We start from the raw sequence: 24,613 nt of genomic DNA on the forward strand, positions 1-24,613 counted from the left end.
TTTAGATTATTGCTTTGAATTTTCGGTCAAATTTACGTCTTTTATGCTTATGATGCTGTAAATTATTCAAATTATGATATTTTCATAGCCACTGCAATTTTTTTTTTCTGGAGTTAAAAGTTGCACCTTGAAGCAAGACTTGGTTGTTAAGGTATTGTCAGGCCAAAAAAATTGTTAAGGCACTGCAAATGCCATCATCTGTAAGAGCAAGAGATAAAATATGTCTTTAGCTCAGGAAAGACCACTCCCTCCAATTTGTGCCCTATAAAATTTAAGGTGCATTTCGTGATTGGCCCACAGAAAAGATAGTTAAAAAAAAATGGAGAAGGTGAGAGAAAGTATTCTTACCATTGACACATGGAAATTCAATGGCCCATGTTCCCTTGAGTCTAGTGGTTTGTTTAAGTGTTTCCTAAATCTCAAGTTCATTTTCATGTGGACCTCGTTGAATGTTCTCTCGGCATCCAAATTTTCATCTTTATTCTCTCGAACGCATGGTCTTCAAAATATATGTCTTCTTCTTATTCATCTCAAAGCTGTCATGGTTTTTTATGATGAACTATCATTTGATATTTTCATTTTAGTTTGCTTAATAGAGCAAATTGCACCATCTGGTTCCTTAAGTTCAATCGTTTGCTTAAATGTTCACAAGTGCTTCTGCGGACCTGATTGAGTGCTCTGTTGTGGTCCAATTTTTCATCTCTAAACTCCTCAATGCACGGTCGTTGAGGTATATATGTCATATTATTGAGCTCGTTTTCTATTATATTTGTGTTTGTAACGCAGGAACGAAAGTGAGGATATCAAGAATATTGTTGAGCGTGTTTGTGAAATACTGGACAAGAAGGACTTGTTTATTGCTAACTATCCTGTTGGAGAGAACTCTGATATGCAACATTTGGAGAGAATGTCAAAAAGCCATCCGCCAAATGATGTTCTGCTGCTAGGAAAATCAGGGACAGGTAAGTACCGTAGCAAGTACGATGTGTTCTTGAGCTTCAGAGGCGAAGAAACTCGGGCATCTTTCACTTCTCATCTCTACTCCTCTTTAAGCAATGCTGGAATTGTTGTTTTCAAAGATGATGCGGACCTTCCTAGGGGGAATAGTATCTCGATCGATATGTCACTTGGAATTAAATGTTCTACGATTTCAATCATTATCTTCTCCAAAGATTATGCTGGCTCTAGATGGTGCCTCAACGAGCTCTCCAACATCATGGAGCTCCACAGAGTAGAGGGTCGGATTATTTTGCCTGTGTTCTATGGCGTGGATCCGTCCGAAGTTCACAAACAACACTCTAGTTTTGGAAAAGCATTTCGAGATCTTATACATAAAATTTCACCCATAGAGGATGAAGTGTCGAGGTGGAGGACAGATCTCCGTGAAGCTGGGGGCATTACAGGATTTGTCGTGCTCAATTCCAAGTAATTTTTAAATATTCTGTTTTTAAAATTTCTTTTCAATTTTGCTAAGCCTGAATAGACACACACAATAACAAATTCTTGCTGCAAGTTGCACCATTAGCCATGTAATTCTTTTTGCAAGCAAATTACTTGGAATATTGGATATGAGAAAATTCCATGTCTAACAAATAACAGCATATGATCAATGGGCTAGCGATTTCACAAGCACAAATGATGTTATGTTTTCTTTTAGATTATTGCTTTGAATTTGGGGTCAAATTTACGTCTTTTATGCTTATGATGCTGTAAATTATTCAAATTATGATATTTTTACAGCCACTGCAAATTTCTTTTTCTGGAGTTAAAAGTTGCACCTTGAATTAAGGACTTAAACGTTAAGGTATTGCCATGCCAAAAAAAAGAAATTGTTAAGGCATTGCAAATGCCATAATCTGTAATAGCGCAAGAGATAAAATATATTTTGTGTTCAGGAAAGATCACTCCCTTCAATTGGTACCCTATAAAATTTAAGGTGCATTTGGTACTTGGCACGTAGAAAAGACAGTTGAAAAAAATGAAGGTGAGAGAAAGTATGTTTACCTTGGTAGATGGCAAATGACTTTGTTGTAAATAAAGCTCTAAAAGTTCAAGGGAGAGATTTTTCCCTTTCGATGTCCTATTTTGTACCAAAGGGACCCTTTGTTTCAGTTACATCCGAAAGGAGTCCAATCTTAAACCGGATGAAAATTCAGTGTCAATTGCTGATGGCCTCAGATTCCTTTTGCTGACAAGAGTTGAAAGTGAGGAAAAATAGAGACGCTGGCTGGGCTCACAATTTAGTGTGGGTTCATCATCTCTCTTTGTCTATTCTCACTTTCCCTACCAGTGATTTGTGGTGATCCTCTCACATTGTTGCCTTGTCCAGAATGAAAATTTTCTGCTTGTAAGAGGAAATGGCAGCATAGAGTTCCCGAGTTCCTTTTTTAAATAGCCCATGTTCCCTTGAGTCCAGTCGTTTGTTTAACTGTTCCCCAAATCCCAAGTGCATTTTCATGGGGACCTCATTGCATGTTCTCTCGGGGGTCCAAATTTTCATCTTTATTCTCTTGAACGCATGGTCTTCGAAATACATATCTTCTTCTTATTCATCTCAAAGCTGTCATGTTTTTATATGATGAACTATCATTTGATATTTTCATCTTAGTTTGCTTAACAAAGCAAATTGCACCATCTGGTTCCTTCAGTTCAATCGTTTATGTTTAAATGTTCACAAATGAGCCTATGAACGTGATTGAATTTTCTGCTGTGGTCCAATTTTTCATCTCTAAACTCCTCAATGGACAGTCTTTGAAGTATATATGTCATTATATTCACGTCGTTTTCTGTTATATTTGTTTTTGTAACGCAGGGATGAAAGTGAGGATATCAAGAATATTGTTGAGCGTGTTTGTGAAATATTGGACAAGAAAGACCTGTTTATTACTAACCATCCCGTTGGAGTGAACTCTTGTATGCAAGATTTGATGAGCATCTCAAAAAGCCATCCACTAAATGATGCTCTGCTGCTAGGAAAACCGGGGACAGGCGAGTCTGATAGCGAGTATGATGTGTTCTTGAGCTCCAGAAGCGAAGACACTTGGGCATCTTTCACTTCTCATCTTTATGCCTCTCTAAGCAATGCTGGAATTGTTCTTTTCAAAAATGATGCCGACCTTCCTAGAGGGAATAATGTCTCAATCCAATTGCCACCTGAAATTGAACGTTCTATGATTTCAATCATTATCTTCTCCAAAGATTATGCTGGTTCTAGATGGTGCCTCGACGAGCTCTCCAAAATCATGGAGCTTCACAGAGTAGAGGATCAAATAGTCTTGCCTGTGTTTTATGGCGTTGATCCGTCTGAAGTTCGTAATCAACTATCTAATTTTGGAGCTTCATTTCTATTGCTCATTCAAAGAAGCTCACCCACAAAAGATGATGAGTCGAGGTGGAAGACAGATCTCCGTGAAGCTGGTGGCATTGCAGGGTTTGTTGTGCTCAATTCCAAGTAATTTTTAATATATTTCATCTTTTTATTTCTTTTAATTTTGCTAAGCCTAATCAAATAAACATAAACAGATTCTTGTTGCAATGGGCACCATTAGTTACTAGTAATTTCTTGTTTTTTTTTTGTGTGGGTAGAATACAATTGACCTCCTTTTAGTTTGCCAAAGTTATAAAGACCTAGTTTAGTTCAATTTTTAAAACAAGTAAGAATATTTCCTTAAAATGTTTGGTTTTTTAATTAAAATTATGCTAGGATATTTAAAATGACTAATCGGCTCTTGTGATTCGTGCATTATTTAAAAGTATTATATTAAAATTTACAAGATTCAAAGTAAAATAGACACGAATTATAATATCCCAATTTTGATTTTTGGAATTAAGGTAATATTAGGATGAAATTATTTCATAGAAATTGGAATTTTATCATTTATTTATTTGAGTAAGGAAAAATTACTTAGAATGGGATTTAATTTTTAGGACCTAACCTTCAACCCATGATTTTTAGGGGGGGGGTAATAATATGGTTAAGCAGGGGTAAATAAGGATACGTAAATTAATGTACTATTTAAAAGATTTACAAAAAATGATTTAGATACCTTTAAAGCTAAGAAATGAAGGGGTGAATAAATGAAAAATTAATAAAATAAAGTTTTTAGAAAAGAGGCAAGAGCATATAAACAAATTTGATAAGTGCCAAAGAAAGGCAAAGGTGAAGTAAAAAATAATTATCAAATTGAAGGGCAAGACGCTTGATCCTCTCCTCCTAAATGATATTAATATTGGGCAGAATGAACTTACAACATATCCCCAGGTGTTAACCAAAACACTGGATCTAAGATGCCTCCCAAGCCCCACAACTAGGAATGGAACTCTCTCCTTTATCGGTGAGAGGATGTGGTTCTTACCACTGAACTCACGAATGATGGGTAAAAAAAAAAAAAAAAACCTCCTTATTTATGTCTCACACACCTACATAGATGTGGTTCTTGCTACTGAACTCGTGAACAATGGGTTAAAAAAAAACCTACCTATCATCTCTCACACACCTACTTAGATGCCTTTGGGCCTCTTTCTTATTCGCAAAGGGGTCTCTCTCCACTTCTATTCTCCTTCACTATGTTACCATCCCCTTCTCATTCCTTGTTGTCCAGCTCAAAACCCCCAAATTAAATCTTCATGTATTTACCAGGAATGGATCCAAGATGCCTTCCCAAGCCCCACAACTGGGAATGGAGCTCTCTCCTTTGTAGGTAAGACGATGTGGTTCTTGCTACTGAACTCACGAACAATGGGTTAAAAAAAAAAACCCACCTATTCATGTCTCACACACCTACTTAGATGCCTTTGGGCCTTTTTGTTATTCGCAAAGGGGTCTCTCCACTTCTATTCTCCTTCACTATTTTACCATCCACTTCTCAGTTTTTGGTGTCGAGCTCAGAACCTCCAAATTAAATCTTCATGTATTTACCAGAAACGGATCTAAGATGCCTTCGCAAGCCCCACAACTAGGAATGGAACTCTCTCCTTTTACAGGTGAGAAGATGTGGTTCTTGCTACTGAACTCATGAACAATGGGTTAAAAAAAAAAAAAACCCAGCCTATTCATGTCTCACGCACCTACTTAGATGCCTTTGGGCTTTTTTTGTTTTTTTTTTTTAAATTCACAAAGGGGTCTCTCCACTTCTATTCTCATTTCTTGGTGTCAAGCTCAAAACCTCCAAATTAAATCTTCATGTATTTATGAGGAATGGATCCAAGTTGCCTTCCCAAGCCCCACAACTGGGAATGGAACTCTTTTCTTCATAGGTGAGAGGATGTGGTTCTTACTACTAAACTCACGAACGATGGGTTAAAAAAAAAAAAAACCCACCTATTCATGGTTCACACACCTACTTAGATGCCTTTGGGTTTTTTTTAATTCCCAAAAGGTCTCTCTACTTTTATTGTCCTTCACTATGTTACCATCCACTTCTCCTTTTTTGGTGTTGAGCTCGGAGCCCCCCAAATTAAATCTTCATATATTTTTCTACTTCTTATTCAACTATAAGGTTGAAATTGAAACCGTCCAAGATTTTATATTTTATAAAATTATGAATAAAATGTTATTTTAACCATGATAATTTAAAACAATAATAAAAAAATATTTTATAAAATATGAAATTTTTTGATAGATTTTAAAATTATGAGGCTTCCAGGTGACTATTCTAATATTTATGGAACTAATTATGTTAAATTTAAAATTTGATAAGAGTAGATTTGTCTAAATGGTTGATTTGAGGAAAACAAAATTAACTAAAATAAAGATTTGATTAAAAATATATAATTTATGATGATGGGAGGAAACTAAATACTGGCATAAGGCAAACAAGATGCTTGAAGATCCTACTCCAAAATAACAAACTACGCTATAAAGCTGGCTACTGGTGGCATCGTGCCACTGTCTATCCTAAGTTGTTCTACACCGAACTCAGGTGTTTCCATAATAGTCACAAAATCCTGGTCAAGAATTGAGATATTTCATTGTTTAGTTACTAATAATAATACTGGGAATGTGCTGTGGGGAGAGCCCTTTATTTCGCTGTTTACTGTTTGTTGATGGTTTGATGTGGGCTGAACCTGAGCCCGTGATTATCTTGATTATTGGATAGCGCTGATAGCGTGTGTTGAGCCCTAGTAGTTCAGCTAATGAAATGAATGGAAATATTCATGTTATGTTATATTGTTTTGTTTTTGGACCATTATGTTATATTGTTGATTACAATGGGTTGTGGTGATAATGATTGTATTGTGGGGTTCAAGCGCCCTAACCCATTGCATATTGATTTAATTGTGACTTTGGAATCCCAGTTTTAAGTACTGAAATCATAATTGTGACTTTGGAATCCCAATTTTAAGTATTGAAATTATATTGTCTTAATGAGGAGGCTAAATATTTTATTACCATGGTAGAATCTTTTCTTTTGCTATACATAGATATTTTCCTATTGAAAGTAATTTTATTCAAGACACTATTAGGCACTAAATGTAATCACATCTTCCAATAAGTATTCAAATCTTAGTTTGCCATGTTGTAAAAAATTAGTCCCTTCCACCACCAGACCAACCCTTGTTGGTTATGGTAAAGTCTTTTCAATCATAGTAGAGCTTTAATTCTTTTTATTATGGATGATAAATCCTAATGAGGTGGTAAACTTTTATTCGATTAATTTTATCCTTTTCTATTATGATTAATTTTTTTTAGAATGATTAGTAGAATCTTTTATAACCATAATAAACTTAATTATAAGGTTGATATTTTTCTACCATTGTTATTATTTAAGTGTTTTGGCCAAATCTTTCTATCATGATAGACCTTTGTAAGCGGTTTCTTCCTTTCTAATTATGTTGACTAATTCATTCTCATTATATTAAACTTCTTTTTTTTTTAACCAGAATATATTAAACTTCTAATTCATTAATTTTTTGTACATATATTTAAAATATTAATATAGACAACTTTTGTTTTCAAATTTTAAAAATTACTGAAATAAGTTTACGAAACTGAAAATATTAGAACGTGATTAAAAAAGTTTAAAAATACATATATTTAAATCGTTTTATGCAACATGAATGATTTTTTAGTAGCATTCATGTTAATAAATGATATTTTAGTCCAATGAATGCTATTTAACTAGCATATCATAGTTAGGGAAATAGAAATAAACTCTAGCATACAACTTTTGATTTGAAAGGAGTTTATATAAGTTTTGAGAATAAAAAGGAGTTCTCTATAAATTACCTTCTTTTTTGCCAGCAAATCATTTGTAATGTTGAAAATGAGAAGATTTTATGTATTTCTAACAGATAACAACAGCAATACGTTATAAAGATAAGTTTTCTTTTTGATAAAGCAAACACAAAATTGTTATATTGATACCTATATGCAATCAGCATACTAGGGTGCAGTTCTGACAAGTGACTGGAAGTTTTAATTTGAAGTCAGATATTGAGTCTATTATTAGCTAGCCAACAATCTTTTTTTTTTTTCATTTTTTAAGTATAGCGATTTCATAAGCATAAATGATGTTATGTTTTGTTTTAAATTATTGCTTTGAATTTGGTCGAATCGACATATCTTTTGTTTGACTGGGTATTGTAGTCTTATAGTTTCCAGTATGGTTTCTATTTAGTTTGTTCATAATGTCTGCTCTAATTATGACATGTTACCTTTAATAGCTTGACAATTTTTTTTTCTCTACTCATGCTTATGTTATTGATGCTCATTTTCTGTTTTATTTGTTTATGATTCAGGAATGAAAGTGAGGATATCAAGAAAATTGTTGAGCATGTTCGTAAAATATTGGACAAGAAAGACTTGTCTATTGCTGAACATCTTGTTAGAGTGGACTCTTCTTTGCAAGATTTGATTAAAATATCAGAAAGCGATTCAATGAATGATGTTCTCCTGCTAGGGATAGGGGGGATTGGGGGCATCGGTAAATCAACTATTGCCAAAGCCTTCTATAATGAAATTGGTCGAACATTTGAGAGCAGATGTTTTCTGTCAAACATTGGGGAAGTTTGGGGGCAAGACAATGGTCCAGTACAGTTACAGCATCAACTTCTTTCAGAAATCTGTAAAACAAAAATGAGCGCAATGCGTAGCATTGATTCAAGAAAAATCATATTGAAGGAACACCTTTGCCATAAGAGAGCACTTCTTGTACTTGATGATGTGAATGAGGTTGAGCAACTAAATGCTTTATTTGGAAGTCGTGAATGCTTTGGTCCAGGAAGCAGAATAATTATCACTTCTAGAGATAAGCAGTTGCTCAAACTCCTTAACGTGGATCATTTATATACAATGAAGAATATGGACCAAAGTGAATCCATTGAGCTTTTTAGTTGGCATGCATTTAAGCAACCATGTCCTAAAACAGGTTTCATTGAACTTTCTAGAAATATAGTTGCTTATTCTGGAGGAGTACCCCTAGTCCTTGAAGTCTTAGGTTCTCATTTATTTGACAGGGAAATGAGAGAGTGGAAAAGTGTACTGCACAAATTAAAAAGAATCCCCAAAGATGAGATACAAAAGAAGCTAAGAATAAGCTTTGATGGTTTAAGTAATGATCTGGTGAAAGAAATCTTCCTTGATATATCTTGCTTCTTTATTGGGATGGATAGGAGTGATGTCACACAGATATTGGATTATTGTGGACTTTTTCCAGACATAGGAATAAGTGACCTTGTGGAGCGGAGCCTTGTAACTGTTGATGAGAAGAACAAGCTTGGCATGCATGGTTTGCTGCGTGATATGGGGAGGGAGATAATCCGAGAACGATCGCCAAAAGAGCTCGGAAAGCGTAGTAGATTATGGTTTCATAAAGATGTGCATGATGTCTTATCAAAACATACTGTATGGACTTTCCTATCTTATATTTATCATTCTTTCCAAAACGTAAAATGGCATGGGAAGGCAATTGAATGTGAATCAATTGGATAAGTAGGTATATTTGTAGTTAATTTTACTCCTGGGCAGAAATCACGCATTTTAAAATTCATTGTTTATTTGCTCTAAAAACTTGCTTGTCAAATGGGTTTACATTTTGCCTTTCAGTAAATCAGTAATAGAGGTACAAACTTTAAATTTTATATGCAATTTATTTGCAGGGTACAGCATTTGTCGAGGGGCTAGCTTTGAACTTGTCGCAAACAGATAAAGACTGTTTCTCTGCCAAAGCATTTGAGGAGATGAAGTCACTCAGATTGCTCCATCTTAGTAATGTGGATATTGATGGAGACTATGGACACATTAGTAGAGATCTCAGATGGCTTAGATGGCATGGCTTTCCTTTGGAATGCATCCCTGCCAATTTTTATCAGAAAAATTTAGTTGCTATCGAGTTAAAGCACAGTAGCCTCAGACAAGTTTGGAGGGAACCCGAGGTATGTATGCTCCGTTTGTTGGCATCAGGAATAAAGTTTATTCATTATTAGATTTTGTTTTACTGCAAAACTTCCAGATGGGTCGTTATTTCAGACTTTTCTAATAACAGCTTCTGGATGAAGCTTAGTTCATCACTATTCTTGAACATAGGTGCTTAATTTTTCTTCAATTTACTTTCTTTTTTATGTTCGGTGTTATAGATACTCGCCATTCCACATCTAGCTAATTAAAGCAGTCATTTCAGTTGAAGTGTTTTGGAACAGATACTTTTTCTGAGATGGGAGATTTTATAGAGGTTAATCAATGTTTATAGAAGTTGATCAAAACTGTTGGTGGAATGTCAAAATCATGCATACTTTCTTCCAAACTGGGTTATATAAACCCATAAAATAAAGCACTCGATGTTTTACTTAGCATTATCTGATTAGTTTGTTCTTTTATAAGATGTAAAACACTGTTTTATGAGACCTACCAAATATTGAACTAGTTTTCAAGCCTTTAAATGCCTGCACGCTTATTTTTACTCCAATAGATATGCTTTAGAATTTGCCTTTAATGGTAATACCAAAATTCGTGGGAGACACTTTCAAACATTCATGGTTGTTCAGTTACTTTATTTTATGGGTTTTTCACTAATTTTTCCCTTGAATGTTTTTTTCTTGCAGATTTTGGACAAGCTAAAAATCCTCAATTGTAGTCACTCCCCTTACTTGATGCAGACTCCTGACTTCACAAAACTTCCAAATCTTGAAAAGCTAGTCCTTAAAAATTGTCAAAATTTGCGCATGGTTCATACTACCATCGGACGTGCCCACAAACTCCTCCTTATAAACCTGAAGAATTGCACCAGCCTTCGCACTCTCCCAAGAAGTATTTATAATTTAAAATCACTAAAAACTCTTATTCTAGCTGGTTGTGCAATGATTGAAAGGTTAGAAGAAGATATAGAGCAAATGGATTCCTTGACAACTCTGGTTGCTTATGAGACTGCAATAAGACAAGTTCCCTATTCTTTAGTCAGGTTAAAAAATCTTGGATTTATATCTCTCTGTGGCTACAATGGATTGTCAAGGGATGTGTTTCCTTCTCTCATTTGGTCATGGATGTCCCCAGCAAATAATCCGTTATCTCTTATCTCAACATATGGGGGCATGATAATTTCCTCAGACATATTGAAAAGGAAATCTATTTGTGACAACCAATCAAAGCTGCAAGGCCTTTTTTTGAAAATCACATCAGAGAATGACCCTGAACTTACTCGAGGTGCCGCAAAAATTCTGAAGTCCTCCCGTGCCAGAATTTGCATGGACAAGGCAACAGTACCAAATACTTCAAAAATCTCAGAGATTGAATCTTCTCTGTTATCTGGTCACACCTCAAGATCAGAAAATTGCTTGAGACATCTTTTAATTCAGATTGGAAATATGGACCAAGTCACTGCTACTCTTCTAGAGAATATCTCACAGGTTCTCTTTTCAATTCGTTTTCTTTTTGGCCTTTTGGTTGAAAAGAAGAGAATGTCAATTCTAATATATGCTTGCCCAATTATATAGTTGAATTAAGCTGCTGCTTGTGTTATTAAGCAGGGATTGACTACCAAGAATTATGGTGATGACTGTGTCCTTCCCGGTGACAATTATCCCTATTGGCAAAGTTTCAAAAGTGAAAGAGCTTCTGTGAAATTCAGAGTGCCTCAAGTTAGCAGCTGTGATTTGAATGGGATGATTATCTGTTGTGCATATTTCCCTTCATTTGATTTGGGTAACAAAGCTTGTGAATCTTGTATTAGCCTAACAATCATAAATTATACAAAGACAACTGCTCTACACTACAGGCAAGATTCACTGACTTCATTTAAAGAAGCAGAGTTGAAGGAAACAATATCAAATCTTGACTCAGATGACCAAGTTGAGGTGATTGTAGCTTTTGGTAACGGGTACACTATGAAAAGGATAGCTGTGTACTTGAAGTATTATGAGTCATTTGATGAACAAATGGAGCATCCACCACCACCAAGTATTGTTAGCTTCTTGAAACTATCTCAATTTGCACCAATTTTAAGAGTTAAATTTGATTAATGTTTTAGTTTTAAGGGGGAAAAAGAGTTACTAGATTATTGTTTATTTTAATTACCTTGTTCTTTAGGAAGACTTTATGGTTAACAGTTTTACTTCTGTGTTTTTGTAGGTAAAGAAATCAATAAGAAGCCCAGGCAGACTTATGTTGGGAGGAGGAAGCAACGGAAGATAGATTGATTAGTAGTATTATTTCTTTAGCAGTCTGATACGTGATATTATTAGGATTTACTAGCACGTGCCTCTTAGCTGTCATTCTGTTAGACGAAACAGATTGTAACAGATTCAGATCTTACTTTTACCATATAAGTACAATTACTATTGTATAGGAGGCATTATTGAATAAGTAAAATCCATTTCTCTCTCTCTCTCTTTCTCTCTCTCTCTCTTTCTGCTCTATTGGCCGGTACCAACTTGGTATCAGAGCCGTGTCTCTAGCAATGGCTCAGGAGACTCGATCGGGCGATCGCTTCCATGATTTAGAACAACGCCTTGAGCTGAATGCAGCGATGGTCGAAAATGGCCGAGCTCGTCTGGAACAACACGCAATTGATATAGCTGATTTGAAGAGCTCCATGAGCCGAATTGAGGCATGTCTACAAGATCTAAGCGGCACAATTGCAACACTGGTTCATCAAGGTCAAGGAGACCAGAATGGCGGATCATTGAGCAGCTTTAATCGAAGTAAGCATGTGCAGTTTGGGACCTTTCACCAAGCATCTCAGTCCTATTTTCCACCGACGAAACAGAGTCAAGTTGAATTTCTCCACTTTGATGGTTCGGACTTCCGAGGTTGGTCGTATAGATGCCGTCAGTTCTTTACTGTGGATAGTAAATCGATAGATCAACGTATCAGGCTGTTAAGCATTCATTTAGAAGGGAAAGCTCTTAAATGGCACCTCAACTTTATGAGGAGGCGTACTGAGAGTGACGTTGCTTGGGATGATTGTTTCGCTCAAATGGAAGTCCGTTTCACTAAGATTAAACACATCAACCCAATGGTCCAACTCAAACAGTTACAGCAACTAGACTCCTCCGTCGATGAATACATAGAAGCTTTTGATGATTTGCTGACCGATGTTGATGTTCCTGATGAGGTTGCGAGGAACTACTTCTTAGGAGGATTACGTATTGATATTCAATCCTGTGTGATTGCTTTTCGACCCTCTAGTTTGGCTAGTATGATGCAAATGGCAAGAATGCAGGAACGTTCACTCCGCGCGATGTATGATGCTGCCTCTGTTTCTTGCCCATCTCCAGGGACATCGTGCGCTAATACACTTCTTCCTATGTCTTATTTTTCAAGTGGTCGAGCGATGCCTTCTAAGGCTTCAGTATCTTCTTCCCCTTCCTCTCACTCCTTTACGGTTTCGTCGGATAAGAAACCTTCATTGACATTGTCCAAGAAGGAAATAGAAGAGAGGCGTCGAAAAGGCCTCTGTTATTGGTGTAATGACAAATATTCTTCTTCTCACAAGTGCAAAGAATCTCAGTTAATGATGCTTGTGATACCTAACAAAGAAGATGATGAATTCGCAGATGCTGTGGATACCTTGGACTCGAATTCCCTACCAACTGCCACCGTTAACGCCGTAGAAGGTAATGAGGGGTATTCGACTTTGCGGATTGAAGGTTATATTAAGAAACAGAAAGTGATCATCCTAATTGATACGGGCAGCACGCATAACGTGGTGCATTCGTCACTAGCCAAACGGTCAAAGCTACCTGTTCAAACTGACCAGGCATTGCGTGTCAACGTGGGTGGAGGGCGTCAGATTTTGGTCGATAAGTACTGTCGTTCCTTAACATGGTCCATGGCTAACTTGTCCTTTGTTGATGATTTCTTGGTTATGGATCTAGGTGTCTTTGATCTAATTTTAGGAGTCCAATGGCTTAAAAAGTTGGGCCGTATTATATTGGATATGGACAAGCACTTAATTGCTTTTAATTACCAGGGCCGCTATTTTGAGATCGTTGGCATGGGTTCCTTGAAGCCCACTTTAACCGAGCAGCCCATTGATGACGGATTATTACGCAAGGCGCCACATCTGTTTCTTGTTTATTCATACTCTATGGATTCCTTAGCTTTTCTAGCCGTTAATAGTGCGCTTTCTCTGACAAATTCGCAGACGATGCAGCTGGAGGCAATCCTTTGTTCTTTCCAGGACATTTTTGAGGAACCCAAATCCTTGCCTCCACCACGAGCTTTGGATCATCAAATCCATCTTAAACAGCCACAACCTATCAGCTGTTGTCTGTACTGTTATGGTCCTGTCCAAAAAGATGAGATTGAGCGTCAGGTGCAACAAATGCTTCACACGGGAATTATTCGCAACAGTCAGAGTCCATTTGCAGCTCCAGTAGTTTTAGTTCATAAAAAAGATAGGACTTGGCGATTTTGTGTCGACTATCGACGATTGAACGACCAAACGATTAAGCACAAGTTCCCCATTCCCCTCATTGAAGAACTTCTCAACGAATTACAGGGAGCTTGTTACTTTTCGAAACTGGATCTGCGAGTAGGGTATCATCAGATTCGAATATACCCACCCGATATTCATAAGACGGCATTTCAAACTCATGAGGGCTTGTACGAATTTGTGGTGATGCCCTTTGGTCTGACAAACGAGCCAGCTACCTTCCAGAGCTTGATGAACTCTGTCTTTAAGGCTTACATACGGAAATTTATTCTAGTTTTTTTTGACAATATTCTGGTCTACAGCTCTAACTGGGAGATTCATTTGCAACATTTATCCACTACGTTGACTGTCCTCCGTGAAAACAAGCTTTATGTGAAAGCCAGTAAGTGTAATTTTGGCTCAACAAAAGTCGATTATCTTGGGCATATCATTTCTGCTAAAGGTGTTGAAGCTGACCCTCAGAAAATTGCGGCAATTACGTCTTGGCCTACTCCAAATACAATACGTGCATTACGGGTGTTTCTCGGCCTTGCTAGATATTACCAACGTTTTGTTAAGAATTTTGGTGTAATATGCCAACCACTGACTGCCTTGTTACGGCATGATTCTAAGTTTCAGTGGAATGCCGCGGCAGCCAATGCCTTTGAGGCTCTAAAACGCGCTATGACCTCCCCTCTAGTTTTAGCACTTCCTAACTTCGTCGAACGATTTATCATTGAGACTGACGCCTCAGGATCAGGAATGGGAGCTATGTTAAGTCAGCAAGGCCACCCTATCGCTTTTGCAAGCAGGGGATTCAATCCTCGTGGTTGCACCATGTCCGCTTATGAACGAGAACTTATGGCATTGTATTTGCAGTTAAACAATGGCATTCTTATCTTGTGGGTCACCCCTTTACGATTTGCACTGACCACCTTCCTCTCAAACACTTACTGGAGCAAAAATCGGTCTCATCTGATCAGCTCAAGTGGGTAAACAAGTTATGGGGATTGACGTATGACATCGAATACCGTCGGGGCAAAGAGAATTTAGCAGCTGACGCTCTCTCCCGACAACATGATGGTTTTATCGTAGCAATCACAGCACCTATGACTGACTTATATGATAAGGTACAGAAGTCTTGGGCTACAGATGATCAGGTTCAACGCCTTATTGCTGAGTTGGAATGTGCCCCTACGTCGCACCCTGTTTTTTCTTGGTCCAATGGATTACTCAAACAGAAGGGTCATTTGGTTGTCGGTGTTGATCGCGACTTCGGACCGAACTTCTATCTTACTTCCATAGTGATGCAACTGGGGGACACTCAGGAGCGACGGCTACATATAAACGAATTTCCTCTGTTTTTCATTGGAGGGGCCTTGAACGTGATGTTTATGAATTTGTCAGGAATTGTACAATCTGCTAGCAGTTCAAGTATGAGACGGTCACTTCTCTGGGGTTGCTTCAACCCCTACCTGTCCCGGATCATATTTGGATAGAGCTATCAATAGACTTCATTGGGGGTCTTCCAAAATCATACTCTCGAACCACCATTTTAGTGGTTGTGGATCGACTCAGTAAAGCAGCTCACTTTATTGCCTTGAAACACCCATACACTGCTGTAGATGTTGCGCAAGTCTTTATGGACAATATTGTGAAGTTACATGGATTCCCGAAATCTATTGTCACGGATAGGGACCCCATTTTCTGCGGAAAATTTTGGAAGGAATTATTTCGCCTTCAAGGAGTCAAGCTTCAGTTTTCTTCAGCCTATCACCCCCAGTCTGACGGTCAGACGGAGGTCTTAAACTGTTGCCTTGAATGCTATTTGCGCTATATGACCGGTGATTTCCCGTAGCAATGGGTTAAGTGGCTATCACCGGCGGAGCTATGGTACAATACCACTTATCATTCAGCTATAGGTATGACCCCCTTTCAGGCGGTATACGGTGTCGCGCCACCCACCCATTTGCCTTACTTACCTGGTGATTCCAATAACGATATGGTTGATCGCGTTTGTCTCTCCCGCGAAACGACAATTCAACTCCTGAAGCAGCACTTGTTGAAAGCTCAGAATCGAATGGTACACCAGGCTAACAAGCATCGAACTAATCGAGAATTCTCTGTTGGGGATATGGTGTTCTTAAAGGTGCATCCCTTTCGAAGGAATCTGCTGAACAATTCGTCCTTACATAAACTAGCGGCTCGATACTTCGGTCCGTTTAAGGTGCTTAAACGAGTGGGTAAGGTTGCTTATGAGATTGAATTGCCAACCGGGTCTCATATCCACCCCGTGTTTCACGTTTCCTTATTGAAGCGTTCATCTCCTACTGGCCACTCAGTCTCCCCTGTTTTACCACTGGTGGACGACGACGGGCAGATTACTGTGGAGCCTATTGCTATTTTGGGATTTAAGATCACAAAAAAGGGTATTTTGCCAGTCACTCAAATCTTGGTTCAATGGCGCCATGCTCGACCAGAAGACGCTACGTGGGAGGACCTCTCCTTTATTCGTTTGCAATTCCCTGACTTTGACACTTCTGCGTCTCCTGCCAACGCGATCCTTGTGGACAAGGATATTCTTTAGGGGGGGAGTAATTGATACGTGGTATTATCAGGATTTACTAGCATATGCCTCTTAGCTGTCATTCTGTTAGACGAAACAGATTGTAACAGATTCAGTTCTTACTTTTACCATGTAAGTACAGTTACTATTGTACAGGAGGTATTATTGAATAACTAAAATCCAGTTCCGTCTTTCTCTCTCTCTCTCTCTTTCTGCTCTATCGGCCTGTACCACAGTCCCTTTTTTCCTTAATTCCTTCTCTTATTATTGAATAATTTGAATTGTTGTTTGAGAGATTTTAAGAGTCAAATAAGTATCTACATTGTTGTTAAGAGGATCCCAAAATGTGTTAATATTTGGCTGTTGGAGTCAGTCACCAGATTTTAAGAATTATTTCCGGATTTTATTTTAATGTAATTTCAGTCTGTAAATAGATTAGCCACCATATCACTCAAGTGATGACAGTTTGAGCCCCTGCCAGAGATGCAGAGAAAAGACCAAAAAAACACGTACTCCCTCGGAGACTTGGCTTCAGAATCCAGAAATGGTGCCGCGGGACCAGGCAGGACAATGATTAAATGCTTATCTTTTTTTCTTAATCAGTATTCTTTTTTATCTTTTGCGGTTTATAATGCTAGAAGAATTTCAAAAAAATACTTTAAAATTTAAAATTTCAAGTCAGGAATAACTACGCAAATGTCATTTGTTTTTTTAAATATTGTTAATTATTGCTCCTCCGATCTTAATATAGGACCCAATTCTTGAGTTGGTTTTGGTCCTAAATATAAGACTCATTTATCATATTTATCTATTTTCTCTAAATTACCCCTATAGATACTCCCTCAACCATAATCAAATAGAAGAGGGAGATGGGGTATTAAAAAAGATGATTATGGTGTTTTAAGAAAAATGTGTCACTTTTCTTATAATTAACTAACTCACCTAACTTCCTTAATCTAATCAAATTAGTTAAATGGGTCTTATATTAAGGACCGGAAGAGTATTAAAGTATAGTAAACAACTTTGATTTGAAATTTTAAAATTTAAAAATAATTTTTGGTGAGATTCTCCCTGTAATGTTTCTCGGATTACCTGGTCTTGAAAAAAAAAATCCACACTATATTTGCATTTGATTTTGATAAATTTAATACTTTTCAATAATTAGGATTTTTCAAACAAGATTGTTTATATAACTCAATAATAATACAACAATAAGTATGATCTCATTATATGAGATTAGCTACGTGGATGTTATTGTGTTATATCAACAACTATATTTTGAGATAAGTTATTAGCTAAAAGATCTTATTCAACTTCTCTCAAGCCAGATAAATAAGAAGAGTTATGTTAAGCTCTTTATCGCCAATGTAAAACTTTGTTGTTTTATGAACATGGATCACATATAATAATAAAATTATAAAATTCAAGCTGTCCATATTATGTGCACTCCATTGTTTAGTTAAAATATATATTTAATCATTTAATTTTATAGAGTGTTCCAATTTAGTTTTTTTAATTTAAAAATATATATTTTAGTTCTTTAGCTCTAAAGTTATTAACAAAAAATGATGACATTGAGATCTTAAATATTAATAAAATATTTTTAAATGCTAATAAATTAATTTTAATTTTTAAAACAATCATGATTATTATTAAAAAATAATTATTTAAGCTCAATAATTTTAAAATCAAAGAACTAAATATATATTTCTTAGTGTTAAAAGATCAAATTGAAATTTTATATAAAGTTAAAGGTTGAAATATATGTTTTAACCACGTTATTTTAATTTCATTTCTTTCTCCCTTTGAATTTATTTCTTGCAATTTGCATGGGGGCTTACTATATATTTAAAAGATGAGTTCTGACATCGTCAATATGTGAATCATCATTTGCTCAAAAAAAAAAAAAAAAAACAATATGCGAATCATCATGCCAAATTGCCCATCCCATGACCAAGGTCTTTTCACACCTTATTGTACTGAAATTCGGGATTTTTATTGACACTTGTGCGAAGATAATCAAATATAGACAGCTCCTAACTGGCCATTGGTCATTTTCACTACACTAAGATGCTGTTTATGATTAAATAAGTCACAAAACAAAACTTCAAATGAAATTCCCTAGTCTGGTCAAAAAAAAAAAAAATGAAATTCCCTAGAAGTGGTCATAAGAGCTAGTTTAAAGTGTTGGCTTTTCAAAAGTCAAGATTTAATTGAAGGCCGGGCTTGCCAATTTTATTTCCACCTAATAAATCACTGACATGGGTATCAACTATCCAATATGAGCATTTTCGTCTTCAAAACATCTTCATATCCTAAAATAACATACAATTTTAACCAAGTTGGAAGTTATGATAACAAGGAAATAAATATAATAGAAACAAGGGAAAATTTATCTTTTGGTCCCTATAGTTTTTACTCATTTGTAACTCAGTCCCTATACTTTGATTCGGTGTAACTCAATCCCTCTAGTTTTAACTCATTTGTAACTCAGTCCTTGAAGTTTGACTCGCTGCAACTCGGTCCCTATAGTTTTATCTATTTTATAATTTAGTTCTTGTGTTTTTGAAAAATAAAATTATATATATAATAAAAGGAGGGATTAAATTATAAAATGGTTAAAACTATAGGGATCAAGTTGCAGCGAGTCAAATTTCAAGGACTAAGTTACAATTGAGTCAAAACTAGAGGGACTGAGTTGCACCGAGTCAAAGTATAGGGACTGAGTTACAAATGAGCGAAAACTATAGGGACCAAAAGATTAATTTTCCCTAGAAACAATAATAATGATATGAGAGGTAAGTTACAAAATAATAAGGTGATCTGGCACAAAGAAAAAGGTGAAAGTTATAAATTTGAAGTAAAAAGAGAAAAAAAGTAAAATATGATAACAATATATATACACATTATACTAGAGATCGAGTTTAATTGATTCAAAATTATGGTTAAAATAAAATATTATTAATGAAAAAATTAATCTAAAGAATTTGAGATTAGAATAGGGAATGCGCAAAATATCAAAATGCATATTACTTCTACGTGATTTTTTAAAAAGTAAGAGGCAATGTATACTACTTAAGTCATAAAAAAAATATACAAGTGGAATAAGATAGTATTCTTTCGGTCTTAAATATAAGATCCATTTTATAATGTAATTTACATTACAAAATTTTTAAATATAAGATCCATTTTATAATGTAATTTATATTACAAAATGAGTCTTATATTTAAGACCGGAGGAATAGCATTATAATAAAAAGACCAAAAAACTAATTTTAATTTTTTTAGTCATTTTTTTAAATAGGGAATATTTTAATTTTATCCAAAGAAAAGAGGTAAAAATATAAAGAGAATTATAATGAGATCTAAAAAAGATAATTATTAATAAATAATGAACCGTTCTCAGTCACTACCCAAAAACTCGGCATTGACTCATTTATGCTTCTAGCAGTTCTCCCTAACACACAAGACCGCGCGAGCAAGTTCAGGGCAGACTTCAGCGTAAGGAGGATGGCACGAAACTCATCCGTTTTCGTATAAAAAAAGTTTAAAACCACGCCAGTTTCAGATGCTCCATAGAAATTTCAGTTTCAAACCTCTGGAACAGTGCTTTCTGTCTTGCTACTCTCTGCTATTAGTTCTTCGATTGCCGAACTGCACGCAGAGCCAGACAAGCATGCATTCGAGCGAGTTCGACGGCGCCGCAGCCTTCTCCGGCGGTGGTTTTATGCCGTCTCAGCCACTCAGGTTACGTTTGGTAGGAAGCATTGAAAATGAGGGATTGGGATTACAAGTGAGAAAATCTATCAAGAGAGTATTTAGTATAAAAGATTGTTTGATATATGGGATTAGCCAAAGCTATATATGTGGGATTGGAGAATACCATGGGGGGAAGTGGTATTCCCCAATCCCACCTTTATGGGTTTGCCTAATCCCATATAACAAATAATTACTCATACTAAGTATTATTTTAATGATTTTTTTCAATTATAATTTCAATCCCAATCTCTCATTTTCAACGCTTCCTACCAAACGGGACCTCAAGGCCATGAGCCTTCCTTCTCCTACTCCAAGATCCATATTTTCTCGTACTTCTTTTATCTGTCTCGCTCTTTCTTTCTCATTTTTCCTTTTTAGTTTTTCGTCGTCTTCATAGTCCCGCAATTTGACGTAGCAGCGAAACTATGTTCTTCGCCTACTGTTTTTATGTTCTGGCAAGAGCGATTAGTGCTTTGGTTTGCTAATAACCGAACTGCGACAGTTGATTCAATCTAATCTGTTTAATTCTATTTATTTTAAATTCCTATGAGCAATTAGCAATCACATGGTTTTTCTGCGTTTTGGCTTGATTACATTTTGGAATATTGTTGAAAATTATAGTTTGAGATATCTTCGTTACTGTTGAAGTCAACTAATGAACCGACTCAATACTTCTCTTTTTGCAGAATCGTGATGCTCAGTCATTGCTTCCTCTGACGGTCAAGTAGATAAAAGATGCATTTCAGTCAAGTGATGATAAGTCTAATATGATTATTGACGGCGTGTATGTTAATAATGTGAATGTTTTGAATTGCAAATCGACCGTTGGCCGTGGTCTTCTTTTCTCTTGTTCTGATAGTTTGAGTTAAAATCGTATTTAGGCCACTCTTGTAGGAAGGGTGTGCAACAAAGCTGGAAGGATTACTGATGTTACTTTTGTACTAGATGATGGGGCTGGAAAGATTGGGTGCAGTAAATGGTGATTTTTTTATTTGTTGATGTTTTGCTTCTTCTTTTTTTTTTTTTCCTTCAGTTTACTTTTTCTGGTCTTTTAAATTTTCACAGTGACAAGTAATTTTGCATGTGCAGGCTTCAGGAAGATGTAGACACCAATGAAGCGGAGGGTCTCAGGTAATTTTGTTACTTATGTCTAATGCTGTATTCGCTTACCGATTTGTTTTTTAATAATTTCTTAGTTTCATAACCTTTTTCATTTCTTTCATTAGTCTCCTCTTTAAACAAACTTTCTAGGCTACGTGATCATTGTGATCAAACCTTTAAGCATTGTAACTTGACACAATGAATATAGATTTATGAGTTGGTAATTTTCTTGCTAATCAGAATTTCAGAACATTACATGTCCAAACATTATTTGCCATTATGCAGTGCGATGCTTTGTAAAGTTATTGTTTCTAGTTGCCACCTCTTTTTGAACGGGTCGTTTATTTCATTTCATGAAATATAACAACTCCTTTTCTTTTTTTTGGTTTTAGGGATGGAATGTATGCGCGTTTACATGGACATTTGAAGGGTTTTCAGGGGAAAAGGACCTTAAACGCATTCTCTTTTAGGTGTGCCATTAATATCAAGTCTAATTATTCAAGTTTAGGAGTTCAGTATTTTTTGTGTTCTTCTATGTGTAATACTGTCAGAGTGCTGGCCTATAGTGAAGGTGTTTGGGTTTTGAGAAATGCATATGATAGGAACCTTGCTAAATCCTGCTAGAATAACACAGAGAACACTGCAAGACACTTATATTTGACATTGAAGCAGAAGTAGTCCTTGGACAGCTTACAGCAACCAATTCACTGTCCAATACGGACACATGCTAGTGCCACCAAGATTCGGTCAAATGTGACTGACCAAGCAAACACTTCAGTTACACACCTCCAGACCAATCACAAATGCAAACCAGAAGCTCTGAGACGAGCTGGCTAGGACTCCTTCATTCAGCATGAGAAATTAGTAAGATAGCAGAACAATCTGGGCACTATAAGAGCAGGCAGAACAAGAGAAGAAATGAACAAGATGATAATGGCACAAGACCGGTGCTCCCTTTCGAGAGTCTAGCTTACTACCTGACTTTTATCTTAAAGGTTCTGTTCCCCTTTTTACCGTGGCAGGTTTCCTTCTTATATAGTTTCTTCCATCCGCTTCCTCAACCACCCTCTGACCCTTCATGCATTTTCTTTTTTTTAAGCCAACAACCCTTCATGCACTAAACCCTTGTACAATTGGCCAGTCTGTTGGTTTCAGCTCTAGTTCCCTGTTTCTACCTTTTTTTCTTTTTGAGACAAATCTCTACGGCAGTAATAAATTGGGTAGGATGAATAGTCCAACCAATACACCTTCTTTCTGTCACTTTGCCCTCCGCTATAAATCTACAAAATTATGTGACTTGGATGGCTAATCCTATAATTATAAGTGTAAATGGGTTAACGATCACTTCATTGAGTAAATGATGAGACCAAGCTGTTATTTTGTTAGTTGTTTAATCTTCATCTGAATCACTTCCTGGGATTTCTCTATGCGTTCTTTTGGTTTTTTTTTTTTTTTTAAATTCAACTTGTTAACATCGTTCGATATGGAAGGTTTTATTTAAATGACTTTCTCTGGTTATCATTAATTCTCTGTGAACACTTTTATAATGGTTTTATAGCTATTATTTTGACATTAACAAAGTTCTATAGTATTTGTTTGGTCCTTGTTTCGGACTTTTGAACTCTACACTGGTGTTGTTTCCAGGTCTTTGAACGACTTTAACGAGATTGCAAGTCCCTTCGTTGATTGTATATACGTCCATCTCTATAATACCAGGGTGCAGGTATCAGTTTAGAATATTGCAGATTATATCTGGGTTTGACATGACATAAACGTGCATATACAATTCACGCATGATTGTGCTCTCCATTATTTTTATTTTATTTTTTAATTTTCTTATCCTACACCATAAAATTTACAGAATAGTGTGCCGAATCAGCAATCTCTGAGCAATTCCTTACCTATTAATCCCACATCTAGCTGCCCCTTCAAATCAAGTGAGAGGACTTTATAAATGATAAATTTATTTTTGACCATTTTATTAATATCTTATTTGATGTAATCCTTTTGTTTTGTTTGTTTGTGTTTTTTTTTTTTTTTGGTCCTTCCTAGTTCTCTGGTCAGCACATCAATGGTCAGAAGAGTGTTGAAGATAGGGTCTTGGATATCTTGCACCTTCCCTCGAACAGGTAATTCTAGAATGTGATTTGTGTATGTTTAATAGTTAATGTTATTGAACATGTGGCCAACTCTGTTGCCCTCCTGGGTGGATAGATGTATCCTTGATTCCCCCCCCCCCCTATGGGGAAAAGAGGGAAAAGAAAACTGAGACAATTACCCCGGGGGGCCGGGGAAAGAGAGAACAAGACTAATCTCTAGATTATAGGCTCTTCCAGATGGCTGCTTGAAAATAATTTAAATCTTCCTTTTGAAGCAAATAAAAGAAACTTGACAAGGGCATGCAATATCAAGACATGAGAATTACATCGGGTTAGGCAAGAATTAGAATTAAGCTGTGAGGCAATACATTTGATCATATATTGCCAGGTTGACATGCATAAGCTTTGCTTAAAATTGAAGTGTTCCCTCCAGTGCTTCCTAAGGTGCATATGGTTGTAACCTTTTATAGTTTTCAAATTTTCCTTATCATTATATTCTGTGTTATACGGTTGTAACAACTTATAGTCTTCAAATTTTCCTTATGATTATATTCTGTGTTATTGTCCTATTATTCACATATGCTCTTTTTTTTTTTTTTTTTTTTTAATTTTGTACTTGCAAAATTTGGTCCATTACTTAACTTTATCTTTCTGTTGCTTCAGGGCAAAAGAGGAGGGTGTCTCTCGGGATCTTATGTGCAGAGCATCTTGGACTTCCTCTGGATAAGTTCATGTCTGTCTACTTATCCTCCCTCCTTCCCCTTCTATGTTGCTTAGCAGGACTATGTTGACGCAGGTTCTGGTTTTGCAAGTTATCCATAAAAAATCTTATTGAGGAAGGCGCCATTTATGAAGCTATAGCTCATCATTGCAAGTCAATTATCAATGGTTGACATCTTGTCAACGACTTTGATCCTTATCTCAGCCGGTCTGGTAATGATTATCCATTGCATAGTTCACTCTGCTTAACCCTGTTTGCATCGTAGCAGTTGCGTTAAATACTGAGATAAGCTAAACCTTAGTCTTAGTACGAGACCTTGATGTTACTGTTTCTAATGTTCTTTTTACTCGCTAACTAATGATAGTATGAGTGGTTTTTTTTTGGGTCCAAAATGATAGTATGAGTTAGTACAGATTAACTGATATTTAATTAGCCTGTCTTGTAAAGGGGTTTGTCATGAATGATGGAACCTTTGTTGAGGGGCATTTGTTGGGGGACCGGTAGTTATCTTGCAAGT

At 36.2% G+C, this 24,613-nt stretch overlaps 2 protein-coding genes across 2 annotated transcripts; both read left to right on the forward strand.

The window, feature by feature from the left end:
• The first annotated feature begins 319 nt into the window (after positions 1 to 319).
• LOC114717855 (TMV resistance protein N-like) lies at positions 320 to 10,774 on the forward strand. The gene is made up of 7 exons (XM_028903081.1): positions 320 to 395; positions 585 to 651; positions 787 to 1,425; positions 7,741 to 8,845; positions 9,100 to 9,375; positions 10,042 to 10,695; positions 10,763 to 10,774. The coding sequence occupies exons 1-7, from the start codon at positions 320 to 322 to the stop codon at positions 10,772 to 10,774; spliced, it is 2,829 nt and encodes a 942-aa protein (XP_028758914.1).
• Positions 10,775 to 20,092: 9,318 nt separating this feature from the next.
• On the forward strand, positions 20,093 to 24,102 carry LOC114717857 (replication protein A 32 kDa subunit B-like). The gene is made up of 6 exons (XM_028903082.1): positions 20,093 to 20,209; positions 21,057 to 21,154; positions 21,265 to 21,306; positions 22,921 to 22,999; positions 23,329 to 23,405; positions 24,039 to 24,102. Exons 1-6 carry the CDS (start codon positions 20,093 to 20,095, stop codon positions 24,100 to 24,102), a joined length of 477 nt encoding a protein of 158 aa, XP_028758915.1.
• The last annotated feature ends 511 nt before the right edge of the window (positions 24,103 to 24,613 follow it).

The sequence above is a fragment of the Neltuma alba genome, unplaced genomic scaffold (assembly GCF_004799145.2).
Source record: "Neltuma alba isolate B1F8T4 unplaced genomic scaffold, ASM479914v2 tig00011778_pilon, whole genome shotgun sequence".
Taxonomy (NCBI): Eukaryota; Viridiplantae; Streptophyta; class Magnoliopsida; order Fabales; family Fabaceae; genus Neltuma; species Neltuma alba.